The sequence below is a fragment of the Pholcus phalangioides genome, unplaced genomic scaffold, assembly GCF_987345545.1.
Source record: "Pholcus phalangioides strain wild (caught in Gottingen) unplaced genomic scaffold, Ppha-v1.0 ptg000024l_1, whole genome shotgun sequence".
Lineage (NCBI taxonomy): Eukaryota > Metazoa > Arthropoda > Arachnida > Araneae > Pholcidae > Pholcus > Pholcus phalangioides.
Window position 1 is genome coordinate 29,727,221 of NW_028301616.1, and position 18,687 is coordinate 29,745,907.

Genomic DNA, 18,687 nt, shown 5'->3' on the forward strand with positions numbered 1-18,687 from the left:
CGGATTGCATCCGGCTCATATTTAGAGTATTATGCCACCTGTGTAGTCAAATAATCGGGTTATGCGCATTCCCACTGCATAATCCCATCTAGAAACTTTATAAAAGAAAAGTTACTGCCTGAAAACTTGCTATCCTGAAATTTTTCAACCCTGTAAGAAGGTCTTCAACATATGACCTGTAGGCCATATTTGGCCCTCAAAGCTTTTCGTCGTGGCCTGCCTATCATTTTCAGGAAATGGTTGAAAACATTGAAAAGTTGGTTAGTTCGAGAATTAATGAAAGAAATAATTTTAGAATAAATGAAAGAAATAATTTTAGAATAAATGAAAGAAATAATTTTAGAATAAATGAAAGAAATAATTTTAGAATAAATGAAAGAAATAATTTTAGAATAAATGAAAGAAATAATTTTAGAATAAATGAAATAAATAATTTTAGAATAAATGAAATAAATAATTTTAGAATAAATGAAAGAAATAATTTCGGTATTAATTAAAGAAATAATTTCGGTATTAATTAAAGAAATAATTTCGGTATTAATTAAAGAAATAATTTCGGAATTAATAAAAGGAATAATTCTAGAATAAATGAAAGGAATAACAAACTGATGAAAACTCAGAATTAATGAAGTAAATAAATTCCAGAATGAGTAAAAAAAAACTTATAAATCAATGAGAGAAATAATTTAATAATTTCTAATAGAAACTATTTCACAATCATTAAAAGAATAATTGCATGATTATTGAAACAAATGATTTCAAGATACATCGAAAAGGAAAATAATTTCAGAACTACCGGAATAAATAATTACAGAATCATTTAAAGTGATTTCAGATTGAAATTGATCTCAGAATTTATCAATTTAATTAGTAATTAACCAAAAAAATTTTTCAGTGAACAAAATTATTTCAGAACCAATCAAAATTAAAAAGAAATAATTTCGGATCGAATAAGGGTCTTCAATCAATTTCTTTTTCCTTGTTTAACTCGGGGCTCCATTGGCCCTTCTATTATGATGTCACCGAGTTAGTGGCCTGCGGGCTTCGTGGAAATTTTAAATTTGGCCAACCGTATCTGAAAGATCGAAGACCTCTACTGTAGTGTATGTTGATATCGTATTTTAAAAAAATTACGAAAAAAAACCACTGAAAAAAAAAAAAAGTTTCTATATTGGAAAAATTTTATAATATAATTGATGTACACATTACAGTTTTTAAATCTAAAATAATTATGGTTTTTGAATTTAAACTAACATTGAATATACAATTTTAGAAACTAAATTAAATTCCGTTAATCTTCTCAGGAGGAAAAAAAATACTGTAGCTACATTTATTAGATAATTTAGATACTTTTTATTACCTACAAAAATTATTTATTATATTATTTGGGGAGGTAATAAATTCCAAATATTTATGTAATTAATAAGTTACAATTATAGTAACAATTATAGCAAACAATTTTTTTTTAAATTTTAATCTTGAATTATTTAATCTTTTCATTATTTGAAATTTAAGAAAATTTTACGATTTATTTTTTGAAATTTCTCTTTTTATATTTCTGTAATTAAATAATTTCTGCAAATTTCATTCAAATTAGTAACTTTTTACATCATTTATATTTTTCTATGAATTTAGTTTTTTCTCCAAATAAAAAAGAATAATTTAAAAAAGAATAATTTTCTACGAATTCTATTTGAAACGTTTACTCTATTTCATTTTGAATATGCGTTTAATTTTTATTTATCTGAATTCATTTCTTTATAATTTATTTAAATTTTTCTAAAAATCTATCCAATCAAATTTCTATTTGAATTTGATTCGATACATTTTTTTAAATTTATTTTTTTTGAATAGCTGACATTATATTAAAATATGTTCCTTTTTATTTCATCGAAATTTCTCTTTACATTTTTCTTTTAAATTCAATCTTCCGAATTTTTGTTTCACTATAGATTTGTCTTCATTTACTAAATTTTTCTTCTTCATTTATCAATTTCTCCAGTTCATTCCGTATTTTTTTTACATTCAATTTTTTTTCTGTTCTGTAATTTGGCTCATTTTTCGATATATTTGCGCTAATTTTATTCATTACTAGATAATTTTAGTAACTAATTATTAATTCAAAATTTTAAAATCTCTGAAGGATAATTCACCAGCGTGAACATACTGGGCAACTACGTGAAAATTCAATTCTATCATATTCTAATTTCATTTTCTATTCACTAAAAATTCTTAAATTTTCATTCTAATTTTAAATAATTTTTCTCATATCTGTTTAATTCTGGAGATCATACTATATATTTCTTGTAGATAATATGACACTAAAATTCCCTAGGTAGAAAAAAATGGCTTTTCAAAAATAATAATTATTATAAATCTGAACAATAAAATGTTCGTATTGATAATCACAGAGAAATTAGAACTAATTAATCATAAAAATGACAGCAAAGGGCGCTTTCCCATGTTCTTATTATAATACTTTGGCGAATATCCGCCAACCTGAGAAGTATCCTTCGGATTATTTTTATGGCTTTCCAGTGGTGAGAAAGCGCGCAGCCGTCGCTACCTATTATACTGGAAGGATCTTTTCAGTCATGTAACTATGACATTTACCAGTTGGTTATTATTACAAAAAAAAAAAAAAAAGCGCGACATCTATCCCGAGTAAAAGTAATTGATTGAATGAAAACCGTGTTCAATTTTTAATTAAATTTCAGAATTTATTTTTCTATGAAACGCGATCCGAAAATCAGGAGTTTTCGTTTCTCTGATTCGACTTCGATCATGTTATAGCCCATGTAAATAAATGTGATGAATTGATTGAGTAACCGGAGGGAACTTCAAGACACCGTCATGGCTGGTAGCCGGGCCCCCGTCTCAAGTGGGTCGGAGCCCATGCTCAGGCTCGTGCCTTATACGAAGCAGTCCATGGCGCGACAGGAATTCAAGTGTCTAGCTCACCAGGACCAGCAGCAGCAGCAGAATTTCCATTACAGGACCAGTAATAAACTACCCGAGTATGAAACTATATGCCTTGCGCAGGGACAGACTGTACCCGCGAGGTTTTTCAATATGCCTTTGGAAGATCCTGGACAGTGCGGGCCGGATAAGGTGAGAATCTTTATGCTACGAAAAATTAATTTTTATCAAATATGCAATATTTTTATTATGTATGATATCCTTTTATATACTGTACTACTATTTTTATCCATGTGCACTTTATGCTCATCTTCAGCCCCCCGCATGCCGGAGGAGCGGCAGGCACCCAGTGTAGGGCAGGGACACCTTAAGAGCTTCATAGACCCCCCCCCCCCAGCCAGATTGATGTTTCTGAGGGGCCCCTTCCCTCCTTGGCTAGAAATACCTGCGTACCAGTACACAAACTTACTCACAAAAATTGTTACCAGATTTCATTATTATGAGGCCTCATCTGCACTTGAGGCCCACGTGACGAACCCGGATGGGGCTCATGCGTTAAGACAGTACTGGTGTGAGTCCGACTTTCCAGCAACATGGCGGGTGGCCCTTAATTTGTGTGTTATATATATATATTATGCATAGTAAAACTCCTCTTAACGGACACCCCCTCCTCAGATGCGGTCATCCCTCTTTTACGGCCAAATACTAATTTCCCTTGTATAATAAATGTATGCTTTTCAAACCCTTGATTAACGGTCACCTCCCTCTTTTACGGGAGTATTTTTTCTTGTCCCGATGGTGTCCGCAAAAGAAAGATTTTATTATGTGTGTGTATATATATACATATATATACATTTTTTTTTTCATTTTGGTATCATTACATGAGGACCATTAAGCAACAAGGGCCGTGGGCGAATGATGATCACGATTAGTATGATAATAACTCTTTTGACCAGGATTCCACAGGTTTTTTTTAAAATCTCAATATATTGTTTTCATAATAAATTTATATTAAAAAAATGGAATTGATATAATATGGTTTTGATAATTCCATAAAGTTTAATCTCGATATTTTACGTACAGTAAAACCTCTCTTTTGCAGACACCGGCAGGGCAAAAAAACAACTCGTCCGTAAAGGAGGGGTATGACCGTTAATCAAGGGTTTGAAATGCATACTTTTATTATACAAGGGGAAATTAGTATTTGGCCGTAAAAGAAGAGTGATAGCATCTGAGGGGTATCCGTTAAGAGGGGGTTTTACTATATTCCACAAATGTCATCTTGATACGTATTTTATTCTATCTAAATGTGGATTTCATTCTAATACCAAATGAACCCCAGGCTGAAATTTTTCACGGGCCCCAAAGAAAGGAAATCTATAGCGTACGGATTCCAGGCTCCTGGGCTGAAGTCAACTTGTATAGGCCCATGGGTGCCCCTCTCCCCAATGGGTCCCACCCACTATTTGTCACCTCTGTGAATAATGGCGTTGGTCCTCCCAATATTTCCAATAACTTCCAATCATTAATCTCTTATGTATTCTCATTACTTTAAAATATCAAATTTAAATTTTATTGTGATTTTTACTACATTGTTAAAATATCGTATATATATTTTAGATTTTGTTACTTGACCTATTCGAAATTGAATTTATTAAAATATTTTATTTTGAAATTTCATTTTTTCACGTTTAAAAATATAAATATTTTCAAATTTTGTATCATTTCTTGATTTAGTAAAATTTTTATTATAGAAGTCTTTCTATACAATTTTCTTCATTATAATTATGCTGATATGCATAAACGGAATCAGACTTGAAGTCTAAATTTGTTATTAATCATTGCACTCATTTATTTAATTTTATTTGCACAAGTACAATTGGTAAATAAATTAGGTGTTAAATTATTAAATTAGTTAATTTTTTTGTAGAATTCACTCTGAGCGTTCTTAAATTTTAAATTAAGTTGTATTTATTATTTTTTTAAACGAAATTTCTGATATTTCAATGTCTATTTAGGATAGATACGCTGAATAATTAAAAAAAAATGAAATTTTTTTCATCATTCTTGTTTTAAAATTTAATTTTATGCATCGATAACTATAAGTAAGAAAAAAATATTTTTCAAAATATTTATTTTTAAAAAAAAAATCACTTTTAATTGAATTAAAATTTGTTATTAATTTATTAAAATTGAAAACTTCGTCATTAACTGTAATAATGAAATTAATAAATTTAAAAATTAAATTTAAATTTGAAAAAGATATCCCATTTTTTTTTGTTAATAATTTATTTTTAATTTTATTTAATTAACCAATAATTCAGTATTAATTATTCTTTCATAAAAATGAACTTTTTTATCATAAAAATTATTATTTAATGAAGTAATTATAGTTTTAATTACTTATATGATGAATAATTATAAAATTATATCGCGCATTTAGATCCCAATTGTTCAGAAACAATTTTTTGTCTAAAAATAATTTAAAAAAATTTATAAATAAAAAATTATACCCAAAATTATTAAATTCATGTTAAATTTGTTGAAAATTTTGGTTTTTTTTTCCTGCAATTGTGTTTGAACTTTTCTCATTCAATAACTGATAATACAGGTCAAATTTGTTTTGAATTATTTAATTATTTTTATGAGTTGAAAAAGAGTGATGAGAAATATAGCCGGAATAATTTCCCTTATCAAGTCGCCTAAAGCCGGGTTTTCCTAGGAGCAGGTTTCCTGTGCCGCGCGCAACGTGATTCACCCCAGCGCGACACGCCGTCCACTCACCAGTCAGAAAAGCAGCATGACTGTTTTCCTACAGAGCGCAATACGCCTGACGACAGCGCTTTACGTCGGGCGTGATTGGCCGACTGACGACAGAGTAGCTCTGATGCCAAAGCCATATACTTTATATAGCCGCCCTGATCTGATGCACCCCGCTAGGAAAACACAAACGCGTAGCGTGATTATGTAACACGTTTCTGTCGGCGCGAAATAGTCTAATTCGGTTCACGCTGCGCAACAAACCTATTCCTAGGAAAACCCGGCTTTAATGAGAAAGTTCTTGTAGGGTGACGTCATTCGACGCGAATCCACGAACTTATAGGCGACGTCATTTCTTCCAGCCAATCAGAGAAGTCTCTTTGTAAGAGGGGAAAATCTGAACGTAAGCTGTGTTCGGATACTTTTGTTTGGTTTTTTTTTCAATACCAGGTTTTTTTGTTGACCAAAGGTAACGACCGTCCTGACCTCGACAAACTTCACATTGGCGGACGAGAAAGTTGAGTCTCCTCTCAACAGCGGTTTTATATCATTCAATTCAGCCATTCGTATTTGCAGAGTTGAGATGGACGAAACACCAGCCAGTATCATTATGGCTTCCGTCAAGATGGAGATCGGCGACACTCCGCTGAATATCGATAGGGATTTCCATCCTGTTGCTCACGGATTGGATCCCGGTTTCCGTTTGACCAACTTCAGCGGTCGCCATGGATGAGGATGCAAAGTCCCTCAAGAGGTCTTAAACAGACTCTTGGAGGGACTGGATCAACAACAAGATGCCAAGGATGACGTCGACGCCGAGCAAGCCAATTTCCTCCAGATGGCGTCCTTACCGCGAGTCGGAATCGGCATGGATAGCTGCGTGATACCGCTGAGGCGTCACGGGTCACTCTCATTGGTTCAAACGACGGACTTCTTCTACCCGAACTGCGATGACCCCTATCTCATGGGCAGGATCGCATGTTGTAATGTGCTCAGCGATTTATATGCCATGGGTGTCACAGAATGTGACAATATGTTAATGCTGTTGGGCATCAGCGATAAAATGACAGAAAAGGAAAGAGATACCGTTGTGCCCATAATCATACAAGGTTTCAAGGACTGCGCCTATGAAGTGGGTAACTGCATCCTCGGTGGACAGACTGTTGTAAATCCTTGGTTGATGGTAGGTGGCGTTGCTTCGACAGTTTGCCAGCGTAATGAGTTCATAATGCCGGATGATGCGATCGTGGGTGACGTGCTGGTGCTGACTAAACCGCTCGGTACTCACATTGCCGTCAACGCTCACATGTGGTTGGATAAACCGAACCGTTGGAACCAGATTAAATTGATAGTCAGCAAGGAGCAAGTCCAAAAAGCGTATCGGAGAGCTGTAGACAGCATGGCACGGCTGAACAAAGTTGCATCGTGCCTCATGCACAAGTATAACGCCCACGGTGCTACTGACATCACTGGGTTCGGACTTCTCGGCCATGCCCAGAATCTGGCAAAAGTACAGAAGAACGAAGTGTCGTTCGTGATCCACAATTTGCCGATCATCTCAAGGATGGTGGCAATCGATAAAGCTCTCGGAAACACATTCGAGTTGCTGAAGGGACTCTGTCCGGAATCTTCGGGAGGTCTACTCATATGTCTTCCTAGGGAACAGGGTGCTGCTTATTGTAAAGACATCCAACAGCTGGAAGGGTTCCAGGCTTGGATCATTGGCATTGTGGCGAAGGGAGATCGTACAGCACGTATCATCGATAAGCCAAGGGTACTCGAGATTCCGAAGAAAGATAAGCCTGGGGAACTGTGGTGAATGTTAAAGCCAATTAAGATTAATTTAATGAGTTCTACGTGTATTTTTTTGTCCCTTCATTATGTCAGTGTGATTGATGTTTTTATGTGTCGCTCGTGACAAGCCACTAGAGGTTTGTGTTACAGTAATGTGAATCTATTGTGGGATATTCCTTGTGGAACCGTGATAGTGGATGTGCACTGTATTATACATGCCTCTTCGACCGAAGCGAGTAAAAATAAAATATGTGTTGCGAAAATTGTTGATTATTGCTGCATTGGGAGCATAATATTCTATAAAGACTTGCAGGATTTTTTTTTAAAGCATTGCAATGACAGCAGTGCTAATTGCAATGTTTTTGTGATACATCAGCGAGTACTTTATTGATTTGTATAGGTAGTTCAAAAAGTAAAGTAACAAAAATTTCATGGATAAATGTTTCCCATCAGCAAATATGCAGGTGTGAACTGCACCTATTCTGCCAAACAAAAGGGTGTGATAGCCGAACCTAAGCGTAACATAAAACACCATGGCAACCTTGTTCTATCTATGGTTATAGTGGGTTGTTTAATGGAAGTGTGTCAAGTCTGAAAAAAATTTGTGTGAAAATGAAGTTTCTTAAAGATCTGCACGCAAATTAAACACACATTTGGAAAAAAAAAAATTGACACCATTTCCATCAAGATATCTGGATTTAATGGCAAGCTACAAGCGTTGAAAGATTGGCAAAGTGCAAATTGCTGCCAAAATCTGTAACTGTCAATTCCGCAAACACTTCTGGCTACAAAAATGTAATTTTTCACCTCTGCGCTTGAAGCTCGCCATTAAACACAGATGTCCTGTAAATAGAGGTAATGTCACTACAAAATCAAATTGTCACCATAATCTGTATCTGCCAGATCCCGAATGTTCATCAGATATCTACTTCGACAAATGCTGATTTCAATGATATATTGTGAACAGAAGGCTAAATTACTCCTGAACTGGAACACCCATGCGATTCCTTATAGGGTCTTTCGAAAGCTGGTGAAATGGACAAGTTCTTGGCAAATTTGACCGATTGTAGGTTGAAGGGTATTTGCGTTGTTGGCAATGAAAAATTTTTGCGAAAATTCGATTTTGATATTCGTCCATCTTTCAGTGGTTGTAGCTCGCCGTTAAATCCAGAATATTCCAATGAAGTTAGTGTCACTTTATAGGCATTTTTCTGTTCTTTCCAAATATGTGCCTAGTTTGTGTGTAAGTCTTTTAGAAACTCCACATTTTTGTTTTTTTTTGGACGTGATCGATATTATCCCCTATAACTCGAAAACGTTAGAGAATGAAACAAAAAAAGGGGGGGTGACTGTCACCCCCCTTTTTGTTTGGTAGAACATATCGCGTTGGCCCTGTATAGTTTTGAGTGTGTGGTAACTGCAGCGCCATCTGAGTAAGTAGAGAAAGCATGAACATCTGCTCTGGCGCTACAACTGGAATATATTGCAATTGGTTTCCGAACAATTTTTGTCTCAGTAGTAGTTTTTTGAAATTTTAGTTGGACATAAATATTACTATCTACTAAATATTAAATATCTACTAATATCTCATTAGTAGTCAAAGGATTGAGTCATGCAAAAAGAGCATATGAGGGACCCCCCCAGTTTGTGCACGGCAAAGATGGAGCCGACTTATCTAATATATATATATAGAGATACAGGGGGGGGGGGGTCCAAAGATGGAGTCGACTGATGTATATATATGAATTGACACCGCCCCCCCCCCCAGATTTCCAAGTCTATCCCCGCCTATGAAACTGTAGGGTTCAAGATAGGGTTATAGTCACCCTTGAATGTGTGCTGTTGAAATTTGAGGTCACAAAATTACAGGGCCTCTGCTCCAATACGGTCTGATTATCCGTTCTCTCTTCTCAGGTATTAATTATTGATTTAATTTCTAAACATTTGGACCCCTTTCATGCTATCTATCAATAAACTCGAAAACGTGATCGTAAAAATGAAACCGATTATAGCTGCTGCCATCTAATGCAAGAAAAATAAATAAACTTAACATCTAGTATCACACTTGAAAATTAGATGGCGGTAAACAAATTTTTCTGTCAAACCCGTACAGCTAACGGGGGGAACTACAGCAAGTCCAGCCCAACCATATTTACACCAGTAACGTTATAAATTGGGTATTTATCGTTGTTTGTGTACTTGTCGGTTATCCGGTCAGCGCATTTTTTTCTTACTGGTGGTATTAAAGCCGGGTTTTTTTTCCCTAGGAATAGGTTTGTTGCGCAACGTGAACCGAATTAGACCATTTCGCGCCGGCAGAAACGTGTTACATGATCACGCTACGCGTTTGTGTTTTCCTAGCGTGGCGCATCAGATCAGGATGTATTATATGGCCTTGGCATCGGCTACCCTGTCGTCTACTTGCCTTGCTCCGGTTTGAAGGGAAGGGCATAGGAAAAAGGCGCTGCGCACGACGCATTTTAATTCCTCCAGAAGCAGTCAGCCAATCACGCCCGACGTAAAGCGCTGTCGTGAGCCATATTGCGCTTTGTAGGAGAACAGTCATACTGCTTTTCTTATTGGTGAGTGGACGGCGTGTCGCGCTGGGCGATTCACGGTGCGCACGGCACAGAAAAGCTGCTCCTAGGAAAACCCGGCTTCAGGGAGAGTTTGGTAGCCCGTAGAAGTAATATCCTCATAAACGTTCCACCAGGGCCTGGCTGCAAATTCCACAGGGACCGCCATGTTTGTTGACCTGAAAATTTGGGCGGCTTTGACCAGCGGCAGGAAATATCCCACATCATCAATTCACTGCCATCTGTGGTTTAGAAATAGTAGTAGTTGATAAATTTTTTTGGTTTCCTTTCTAAGTTATAGATGGCAGTATATGTCCTATTTTTCTGTTTGTGGTTCATTAAGAAGTTCTCGAATTTCTGGATAGATGGCAGCAAACTTATAAAGTTACGTGGCCTTAAAATTTATTAGTATTTTAAGCTGACCACATTCCCCTGGAAAACATGGAAATTCGCAGGTAACCGACCGTTACCAACTGTCACCAAAAATAATGCCAAATTATGAAGCCGACGAAAAATACTCGTAATATTGCTTCTGAGAAGGTTGACGTTTCTTTTTTGTAACTTTCGTCAGAAAATTGAAATCAAAATGTGTTTTATGCAAATGTTTTTCAATTAGCAACTACCAGATGACTCCACCCCCACCGCCAGTGACGGATCCTGGTTTGAACCTCACCGGCACTACGGTGGTGATCGGCTGAAATTCGTTTCTTGTGGTTCCCAACATTGAGGAGCGATTGCGAGCCGATGTCCCCGTTCAAAAAAGTCTCGCCACAGTGAGCAACGAGCCTAAAACGGTACGAATCTTTCAATCATTACACTTCACTCATAGTTCGAAAACTAGATGGCAGATGGCAGCATCACGCATAGCCGCTGTGCTGGTCGAGTGGTCATAATGACGGACTCGCATTGCGAGGATCCGGGTTCGAACCCCACCGTCGCCATAGTGGTGGTCGGCTGAAGTTGGTTTCCTGTGGTTCCCAACTTCGAGGCGCAAATGCGAGCTGATCGCCCCATTGAAAAGTCTCGCCACAGAGAGCAACAGGCCTACAACGATTAATTATTCAATCATTACACTTCACTCATATAGTTAGAAAAACTGGTGGCAGATGGCAGCACTACACATAACAAGCATTACACAGAAACCAACTTCACGTCAGGTTTCACACACATTCCAATATGTACCAATTCGTTAGAAGTTGCACAGAGGAATATGAACGAGGTGCATGCGTGGTTTAGTAGCAGTAGTAGGTAACCCGTTCGCTCAAACACAGATGGAACTAAGAACCCCCTGGGATTTGCACTGAAACACTTTAGCAACCCTGGTGGCCCTGCGGACCAGTGTTTGAGTATTACTGCTGTATACATGGGGGGCTCACAGGGTTCTAACCCTGGGGCCCGGGACAGTTCTCATCATTTTTTTTTGCTTTTTCACGCTATAAATTAACTACAGAAGGGACCCGTGAAAAGTCTGACCAGGGGGCCCGCAAAGGATCCCAGCCTAGGGTCCGGCTCCAGGATGTGGGGGTCATGGCTGTATACTATCAAAAAAGTATACGTAGGCATCGTAAGCGTTTAGATAAATTTTGTAACGGGACATAAGAGGAGCAGCGACGGGGGATGCACAACGTGATACACAACTAAAGGACCACCTACCCTTCATTTATCGAAATGTTGCAGAGAGAAAGAGAGAGTTTCCGCCTTTTCCAACTCATTGTCCATGTATTATCAGATGACATGCACGCGATGATCATGCAGAAACACCATCAGCTGGTCATCTTGACTTTCAACATGTCCACAGAAGTTTTAGGAAAAGAAACAAAAAAGCGTCCGTGACATTTTCGTAACGGTTCCCTATCAATGTCGAATTCGTTTTTCCATTCTTTCCTTCTTTTTTTACGACGTCCTTGGACGACGTTTAAATTGGCAATAGTGGGCGTTGTCCATCTTGAGTAGCCCCAAGCCAGTGCCGGACTCTTTAATTACGGCTTCTTTTGTCAGTACATGTAAATGCGGGGGGTGGAAGCGCGATACATCACGCTGCTTTCTCGTCAGAAAGGAAATTGTCCATTAAAGAATCGTCACTCCAATATCAACGATTGGATCTTCCGCTGAAGAGTGTTAAAGTCATTATGTGTTTCGGTAAAAGGTAAAGTTCATATTAATGAGGTCAGGGAGATATGGATTGATATTGATTGATTTGTACTCACTCTGTGTAGATGCCATTTTTAGTCAACAATTGGATTGGTGTAGGTTCTCAGTTTGTGTCAAAAGTTGTACAAGCTGTCAGCAATTAAAATTCTGTTGCTTAGGCCGGTATTACACTGTAAAAGTTTTGTAAAAGTGCTTTGATAAAACTTGAAAAATACAACCAATAAACTGATCGGTTGGATAAGCTTGAATGTAACCCATCAGCTTATTCGTTGTATTTTTCAAGTTTTATTCACGCACTTTTATAAAACTTGTATAGTGTAATACCGGCCTTATACTGATGTGACTAATCGTCGAAAAGCTACCCTTTCTGGCCAAACTAATCTCATTCTCTAAAAAACAGGGGTGACAAACCTGTGGGGCGGTTTCGAAACACTTTCGAAAATCGGTGCCAGATCACATTATCTTAGAGGCTCCCGAGCCGGGTGCCCCCCATGCATCAAGACGGCTCTACATGAAGTGGCTTTCAAGACAACGCAACAGCTTCGTCAAATCTGATTGATACCATGTCATGCCAAGTGAGGAACGTTCGAAGCGCACTCAACTGCGCCTGCCTATTGAGTGCGTTATTTATTACCGGAAACATTGACCATTATGTGATCATGTTTTCGCCTTAAAAATCAACACGTTCAGTTCAAGTTCTCAATAAAAGAGCGATACGCCACCTAGTGACAAAGAATTAATTTCGATCAATGACCAATATTTTTATACTTCAGAATATTTTCATTTTAAATTCCCACTTTAAAAAAAACATCTGAATCCTGAAACGGTGTTCCTATGACTCTGCTTTGGTGTTTTTTTTACTATACTGTCAAAAATAGTTAAAAGTAAAAAAAAAATTGTTTTTGAATCATTTTTCAGACATTCTGCGTGTTGGTGAAGAGGTCGTCGTCTTATTACTTGTACAGGTTCTCGGCCGACGATACGATGTTCGTGTGGAGTCCGTGGTCCCCGATCCGTAGATTTGCCATCAAGGTTTCCTGTCACAGGTGAAGATTACATTTATTTGAACATTTATATAAGTGAAAATAGATTTTACATCATCATCATAAGATATTTTATGGACGAGTCTAAAAGATGCAAGGATGACGTCACTCTCCGCTACCGTACGAACGATTTAACAACTGGCTGTTGCGAAGATATATTTTGGAAAGACAGAAAATTCAACTGCCCCTTAGAGATCGTGTCCGGAAAATTCACCGTCATGCAATTCACCGCTAGGAAAATTCACCGACAACACTTCGATGTGAGTCAGTTAGCGATTGAGTGAGCGATTGAGTTACTGAGTCAGTGAGAGAGGAGTGAATGAGTGGCCGAGTATGTGAGTGAGTGACCTAGTGAGTATGTGAGTGAGTGAGTGACCTAGTAATTGAGTGAGTGACCTAGTAATTGAGTGAGTGACCTAGTAATTGAGTGAGTGAGTGACCTAGTAATTGAGTGAGTGAGTGATCTAGTGAGTAAGTGATCCAGTGAGTGATCTAGTGAGTAAGTGATCCAGTGAGTGATCTAGTGAGTAAGTGATCCAGTGAGTGATCTAGTGAGTAAGTGATCCAGTGAGTAAGTGATCCAGTGATTGAGTGAGTGACCAGTGATTAAGTGATTGAGCGAGTGACCAGTGATTAAGTGATTGAGCGAGTGACCAGTGATTAAGTGATTGAACGAGTGACCAGTGATTAAGTGATTGAGCGAGTGACCAGTGATTAAGTGATTGAGCGAGTGACCAGTGATTAAGTGATTGAGCGAGTGACCAGTGATTAAGTGATTGAGCGGTTAATTTTCCGGCGGTGAATTTTCCTAGCGGTGAATTTTCCGTAAACCCTTAGAGATTCGGTGCCTCTAGTGGTCTAGGGCGTTCACCCGGAAAGTGAAAGGACGTGGGTTCGATTCCCCGCAGGGGCAGTTGAATTTTCTCTCTTTCCAAAATATATCTTCGCAACAGCCAGTTGTTAAATCCTTCGAGTCTAAAAGAGTATGAGAGCACACCCCCCAAGCATTTTTTTTAGCCTTTTTTGTTCAAGTACTGGGAAAAATGTCTTCTAACGGTAAAACCCCTTAACGGCAATGACAATAGCAAAGTAAAGTGAAATGCACACTCATACACACAAAATTCGGAGAGAATACTTGAAATTTACAATAATTCCCCCCCCCCCCACCCCGTTTGATGACTCATTGTCCCGTGACGCCCCTGACGAAGGTCTTACACTTTGAGAGCACCTCTTTATCTGGGAGGAAAATTCCTTCTTCATTGAAAGAGATGATTCTTTTATCCGAAAACACTTTTCGTCATTGAACGACCGACTGCTTTTTATCACAGAAAACTTTCTAATTGGGTTATGTGGCACGCGGGCACTGTGCAAAAAGTTAATTTCTTATTTCAATAACTATACAAAACCTCGTGAAACATGAATTATATGTCTGAGTACTACAGGTTATTTGGAAACTTTTTTTAATTGAAAGTACACTTCTAGGATCGACGGTTCGCCAGTGAAATGCCATACTTCTGTTTGCTACGCACCCTTGTACTACATACCACCACCAGACCAACCGAGACCCCCGCTCTATCCCACTAGGGAATATAAGCTTTAAGACCCAGACATGACCCAGGCTCTGTCCCTTAGGGGATATAAGCTTTAAGACCAGACATGACCCAGGCTCTGTCCCTTAGGGGATATAAGTCAGTTACCCCGAGAGGTTGGGCCATGCTGGAGGGGGATATAAGCTGGTCCGTCCCAGGAGACGTTTGCCACGGTGGAAAAATCCAATGACACGCAAGACCAGCAAACCACCCACACCAAGCAACAAGCCAACTAGCAGCAGGATCCATCATACAACTTCACCCCCCCTTCCCCCCACACACACACACACACACGCACTTCCCACTTGTTGTACATGAAATGATATATCAATAGACAATAGAAAGATATGGGGGAACATGGGCAGATGCAGAGACGCACATCGCCTGCAGGCTACGAGTGGGGCCCACAAAAACTAGTTATACAAGTTATATATATATATATATATATATACACATGTGAGAATATAGACAATCCCTTGTACACACACACACACATACCTATATATTCATATATATACTGGGGGGGGGGGGGGGCTCTGCCCCTCTTCCACCTTTGGCGGCCAACCCCCCACTTCTCTTAACACCGTATCTTGTTTATTTCGTCCCACTTCATCAGCGTGCTATGGAAAGACACGCGTGAAAGTACCAGCTTACTGAAGAAGCGAATTTTCCAATAATAAAGCAACAAAAAACAAATAAGATTCATCAAGTACCCCCAAAAGACTTCCCCCATGGGGGGTCCCCCGATTCAATTCACTGAATTTTAGTGGGACCCCAGACTGGCTTTATCTCGGGCTTCCGCTATCGCAAATTTTTCAACGTTTAAGCAGCAAGAAAACAATGAAACCCATCAAGGGCCTCTGGAAATGAAAACTTTTAACTTCCCCATGAAGGTATACGTGCACCCCGGCCCTGTGTGTTGGGAGCACTGGTGTTATATGTATATTATACATATACATACCTCTCGGCATGCCCCCCTCCCCCCACAAGGGCAAGGCTGACAGGGGCCGGAACGATTCTTATCACTTTTTGATTTTTAACACTATAAATTTACCACAGAGGGGCCCCTGGAAAGCTGGTTTGGGGGCTCGCCCATCTAAATTCCATCCTAGGGGCCCTGCTGTAAGATGTGGGAGCCTCTCGGTACATGCACATAACTTGGTCCCGATATATGCTAGAGTTTAATGAAAACTTGACGCAAAATCGTAACCGACTTCCGTAACACAAAAACGTCACTCATTTCCGTGACTCAAAATCGTCACTAATTTCGGTTGCTTAGAAACAGGCCCTTTTCGAGTTTGTGATTTTATATTATATTTTCAATTTTCATTTGATTATCGGGAGGGGGGGGGGGAAGGTCACGTGATCTTTTTGGAAAGAGCGTTGCCGTCCTTCAAAAAAGACTGAAAGACAATCAACATAATGAACTCCCAGCGAATCATCAAACACTATATTTACTTAATGACTAGGTAATTAACGGAAGAAATATTTCAGATTAATTATTCAAACATGTTGACCTACATGCGTCACATAACCACAAGAGAAGCGGGCGGCGGGGGGGGGGGAGAGGGGGAAATAATTATCTTCATTTTGAAAACGATGCGTCCTGGATACGATATCCCACGGCGGAATGATCGGCAACTGGAACTGATCCAGTGAAATGGCAAAATGCCCATCCCTCCCGCCTCCCCCCCATGTTGTATGTAATGTTTCACACGTGTCATCGGCTACGCCACTGAAAGAATAATGACCGACCGTCATTGCAAATAAATGGCCCCTCGCGTGGTTTTTTTTATTTTCGGAGGAAAAATTTCGATCAGGTTGTTGCTGTTTGAAGACTCAATTTGTTTTTTTTATTTGGTGGGTCAAGGCTCGAAAATCGACTAGACAACAAGTTAATGGTCCTTCCTCGCTGGGGATGGAGCCCCCAGGGTTCCCCCCCCTAAATTACGTGATGATTTATGTATATACGAAGTTTCCGATATATTTTTTCATTTGCAGATTCTTTGAGCTGTTCGTGATGACGACCATTTTACTCAACTGTGTCTTCCTCGCACTTTCTCAGCCAATCGAAGAAACCGAGTAAGTGATCCAAATTGAATGTTCGTTCTCAATTCTTAGGGGGCCGTGTTACGTCAGCAGATTTTTAGCCATTTTTGAACCGCCACCCGCCCCACCTTGTCGGAGATATTTCGTCAGCTCTGACTCCTACCTTCTAACGCAGTGTTTCTCAATCGCCGGGCCGCGGCCTGGTACCGGGCCCTGAACTTATTCATACCGGGCCGCGAGTGATTAGCGTTTCATTTTCCCTTATTCATTTTCCGTTGGTCATGTATTTAACCGGGGCTTCGACTCGCAAAAATGAATGAAACCGGGCCGCGGGCTCCAAAAGGTTGAGAACCACTGTTCTAACGCATATTGAGATCACATACGTACGCTGAAGGCTAAGAACTCAAAATTCTTTAAGAAATTAATTGCGACACACACTCTTTAAGCCATATATGTAAATTCCATTGCCCGCGGGCCAAATGTGGCCCTCGGGGTAAGCTGATGCGGCCCGCCACCTCAAATCAAATTTTGTAAAAATGAACTAAGCGGCACATTTTTGCAGATCGCTTTAGTGACGCGCGGCACAATTCCATAGCGTTTAAGCGGACCGCGGCACGTTTTCAGATCACTCAAGTAGGCTCGTGGCAAATTCATAGATCACTTGAAGTGACCCATGACACATATTACAGATAACGTGACGCACCCGCGGCACAGTTCCAGAACACTTATGCCGTCAGTGGCACATTTAGAGATCCTTAACTAACACGTGACACAGTTTTGGAGCACTTGAACGGCCCGCAGTGCAGTTTTACATCACTCAAGTTACCCACGGCACATTCCCAGATTACTTAGGTGGCCCGCGGCATAATTACGGATCACTTGAGTGGCCCGGACACATTTCCAGATTACTTGAAAGATCCGCGGAACACACATTTCCCCAGTGTCTCTATAGAGTACTTATCAATAGGAAGAATGTTTGTTCACGTGCCCACAAACTAGGAAAAGGTTTTTCTTGTTTTTGGCACACCGAGTAAGATGCCATTAAGATTATTTAATATTTTTGTAAAGGGGGGTTGATGACGTAAGCATCATTCAACCGCCCCTTTCCCCCTTATCATCAAAAAGTAAGCAAAACCGAACCCCCCCCCCCCATTGATGCTGATGTAATACTTGAATGACTTCTTCTTATGATGTGTATATATATAGCTGTGATAAAATTATATTTTGCCTTCTCTTCTCTATCGCAGATACGTTTTCCTCGCAATCTACACGGTCGAAATGCTCATCAAGACGGTTGCCAAAGGTTTTATACTTAATAAATATTCTTATCTTCGTAATCCGTGGAATTGGTTAGATTTCATCGTAGTTCTTGCTGGGTGAGAAATTCATTCACTTCTCGAATTTACAACATCGTTATCCACGTATGGCAACAGTTCAGGGCCGTAACCTAGACACTGTCAGCCGGGGCAAGTACGCATTTTGGCACCCCTGTATAAAGTAGAAGGAACAATTAAATGGTGAATTTGGCACCCCTCTCCCCACTAGTCCAGCGTCCGATACACACTAGACCCAAGGTTTCTAGAATATATAGCACTAAACCCACAAGGTTGCGGTTCTGCTCCCAGCTATAGAAAGCTATCTATTCATTTCTAGAACCATTAGAATAAAGAGGGATCGGCATAACAACCACATTTCGTTTATGTCTCGGCGTTACACATTTTGTGTAAAAACCCCAGGACCATTAACAATCCCCCCCCTTCCCCCACTCTACGCAGGACCGCAACTAGATACATTGTCAGTAGGGGG

The 18,687-nt window shown here is 39.1% G+C and overlaps 1 protein-coding gene and 1 pseudogene across 2 annotated transcripts in view; both read left to right on the top strand.

Moving 5' to 3' along the window:
• The first annotated feature begins 2,552 nt into the window (after positions 1-2,552).
• LOC149069183 (sodium channel protein 1 brain-like) overlaps positions 2,553-18,687 on the top strand; it is a 62,366-nt gene continuing 46,231 nt past the window's right edge. Inside the window, exons 1-4 of the mRNA XM_089251411.1 lie at positions 2,553-3,111; positions 13,119-13,246; positions 16,834-16,914; positions 18,129-18,257. Of these exons, the coding sequence (XP_089107537.1) occupies positions 2,854-3,111; positions 13,119-13,246; positions 16,834-16,914; positions 18,129-18,257 (596 nt within the window). The 5' untranslated portion in view covers positions 2,553-2,853. The remainder of the gene's footprint in view (positions 3,112-13,118; positions 13,247-16,833; positions 16,915-18,128; positions 18,258-18,687) is intronic.
• LOC149069184 (inactive selenide, water dikinase-like protein pseudogene) lies at positions 6,102-7,747 on the top strand (annotated as a pseudogene). The gene has a single exon (XR_016195142.1). The product of XR_016195142.1 is annotated as an inactive selenide, water dikinase-like protein pseudogene (transcript).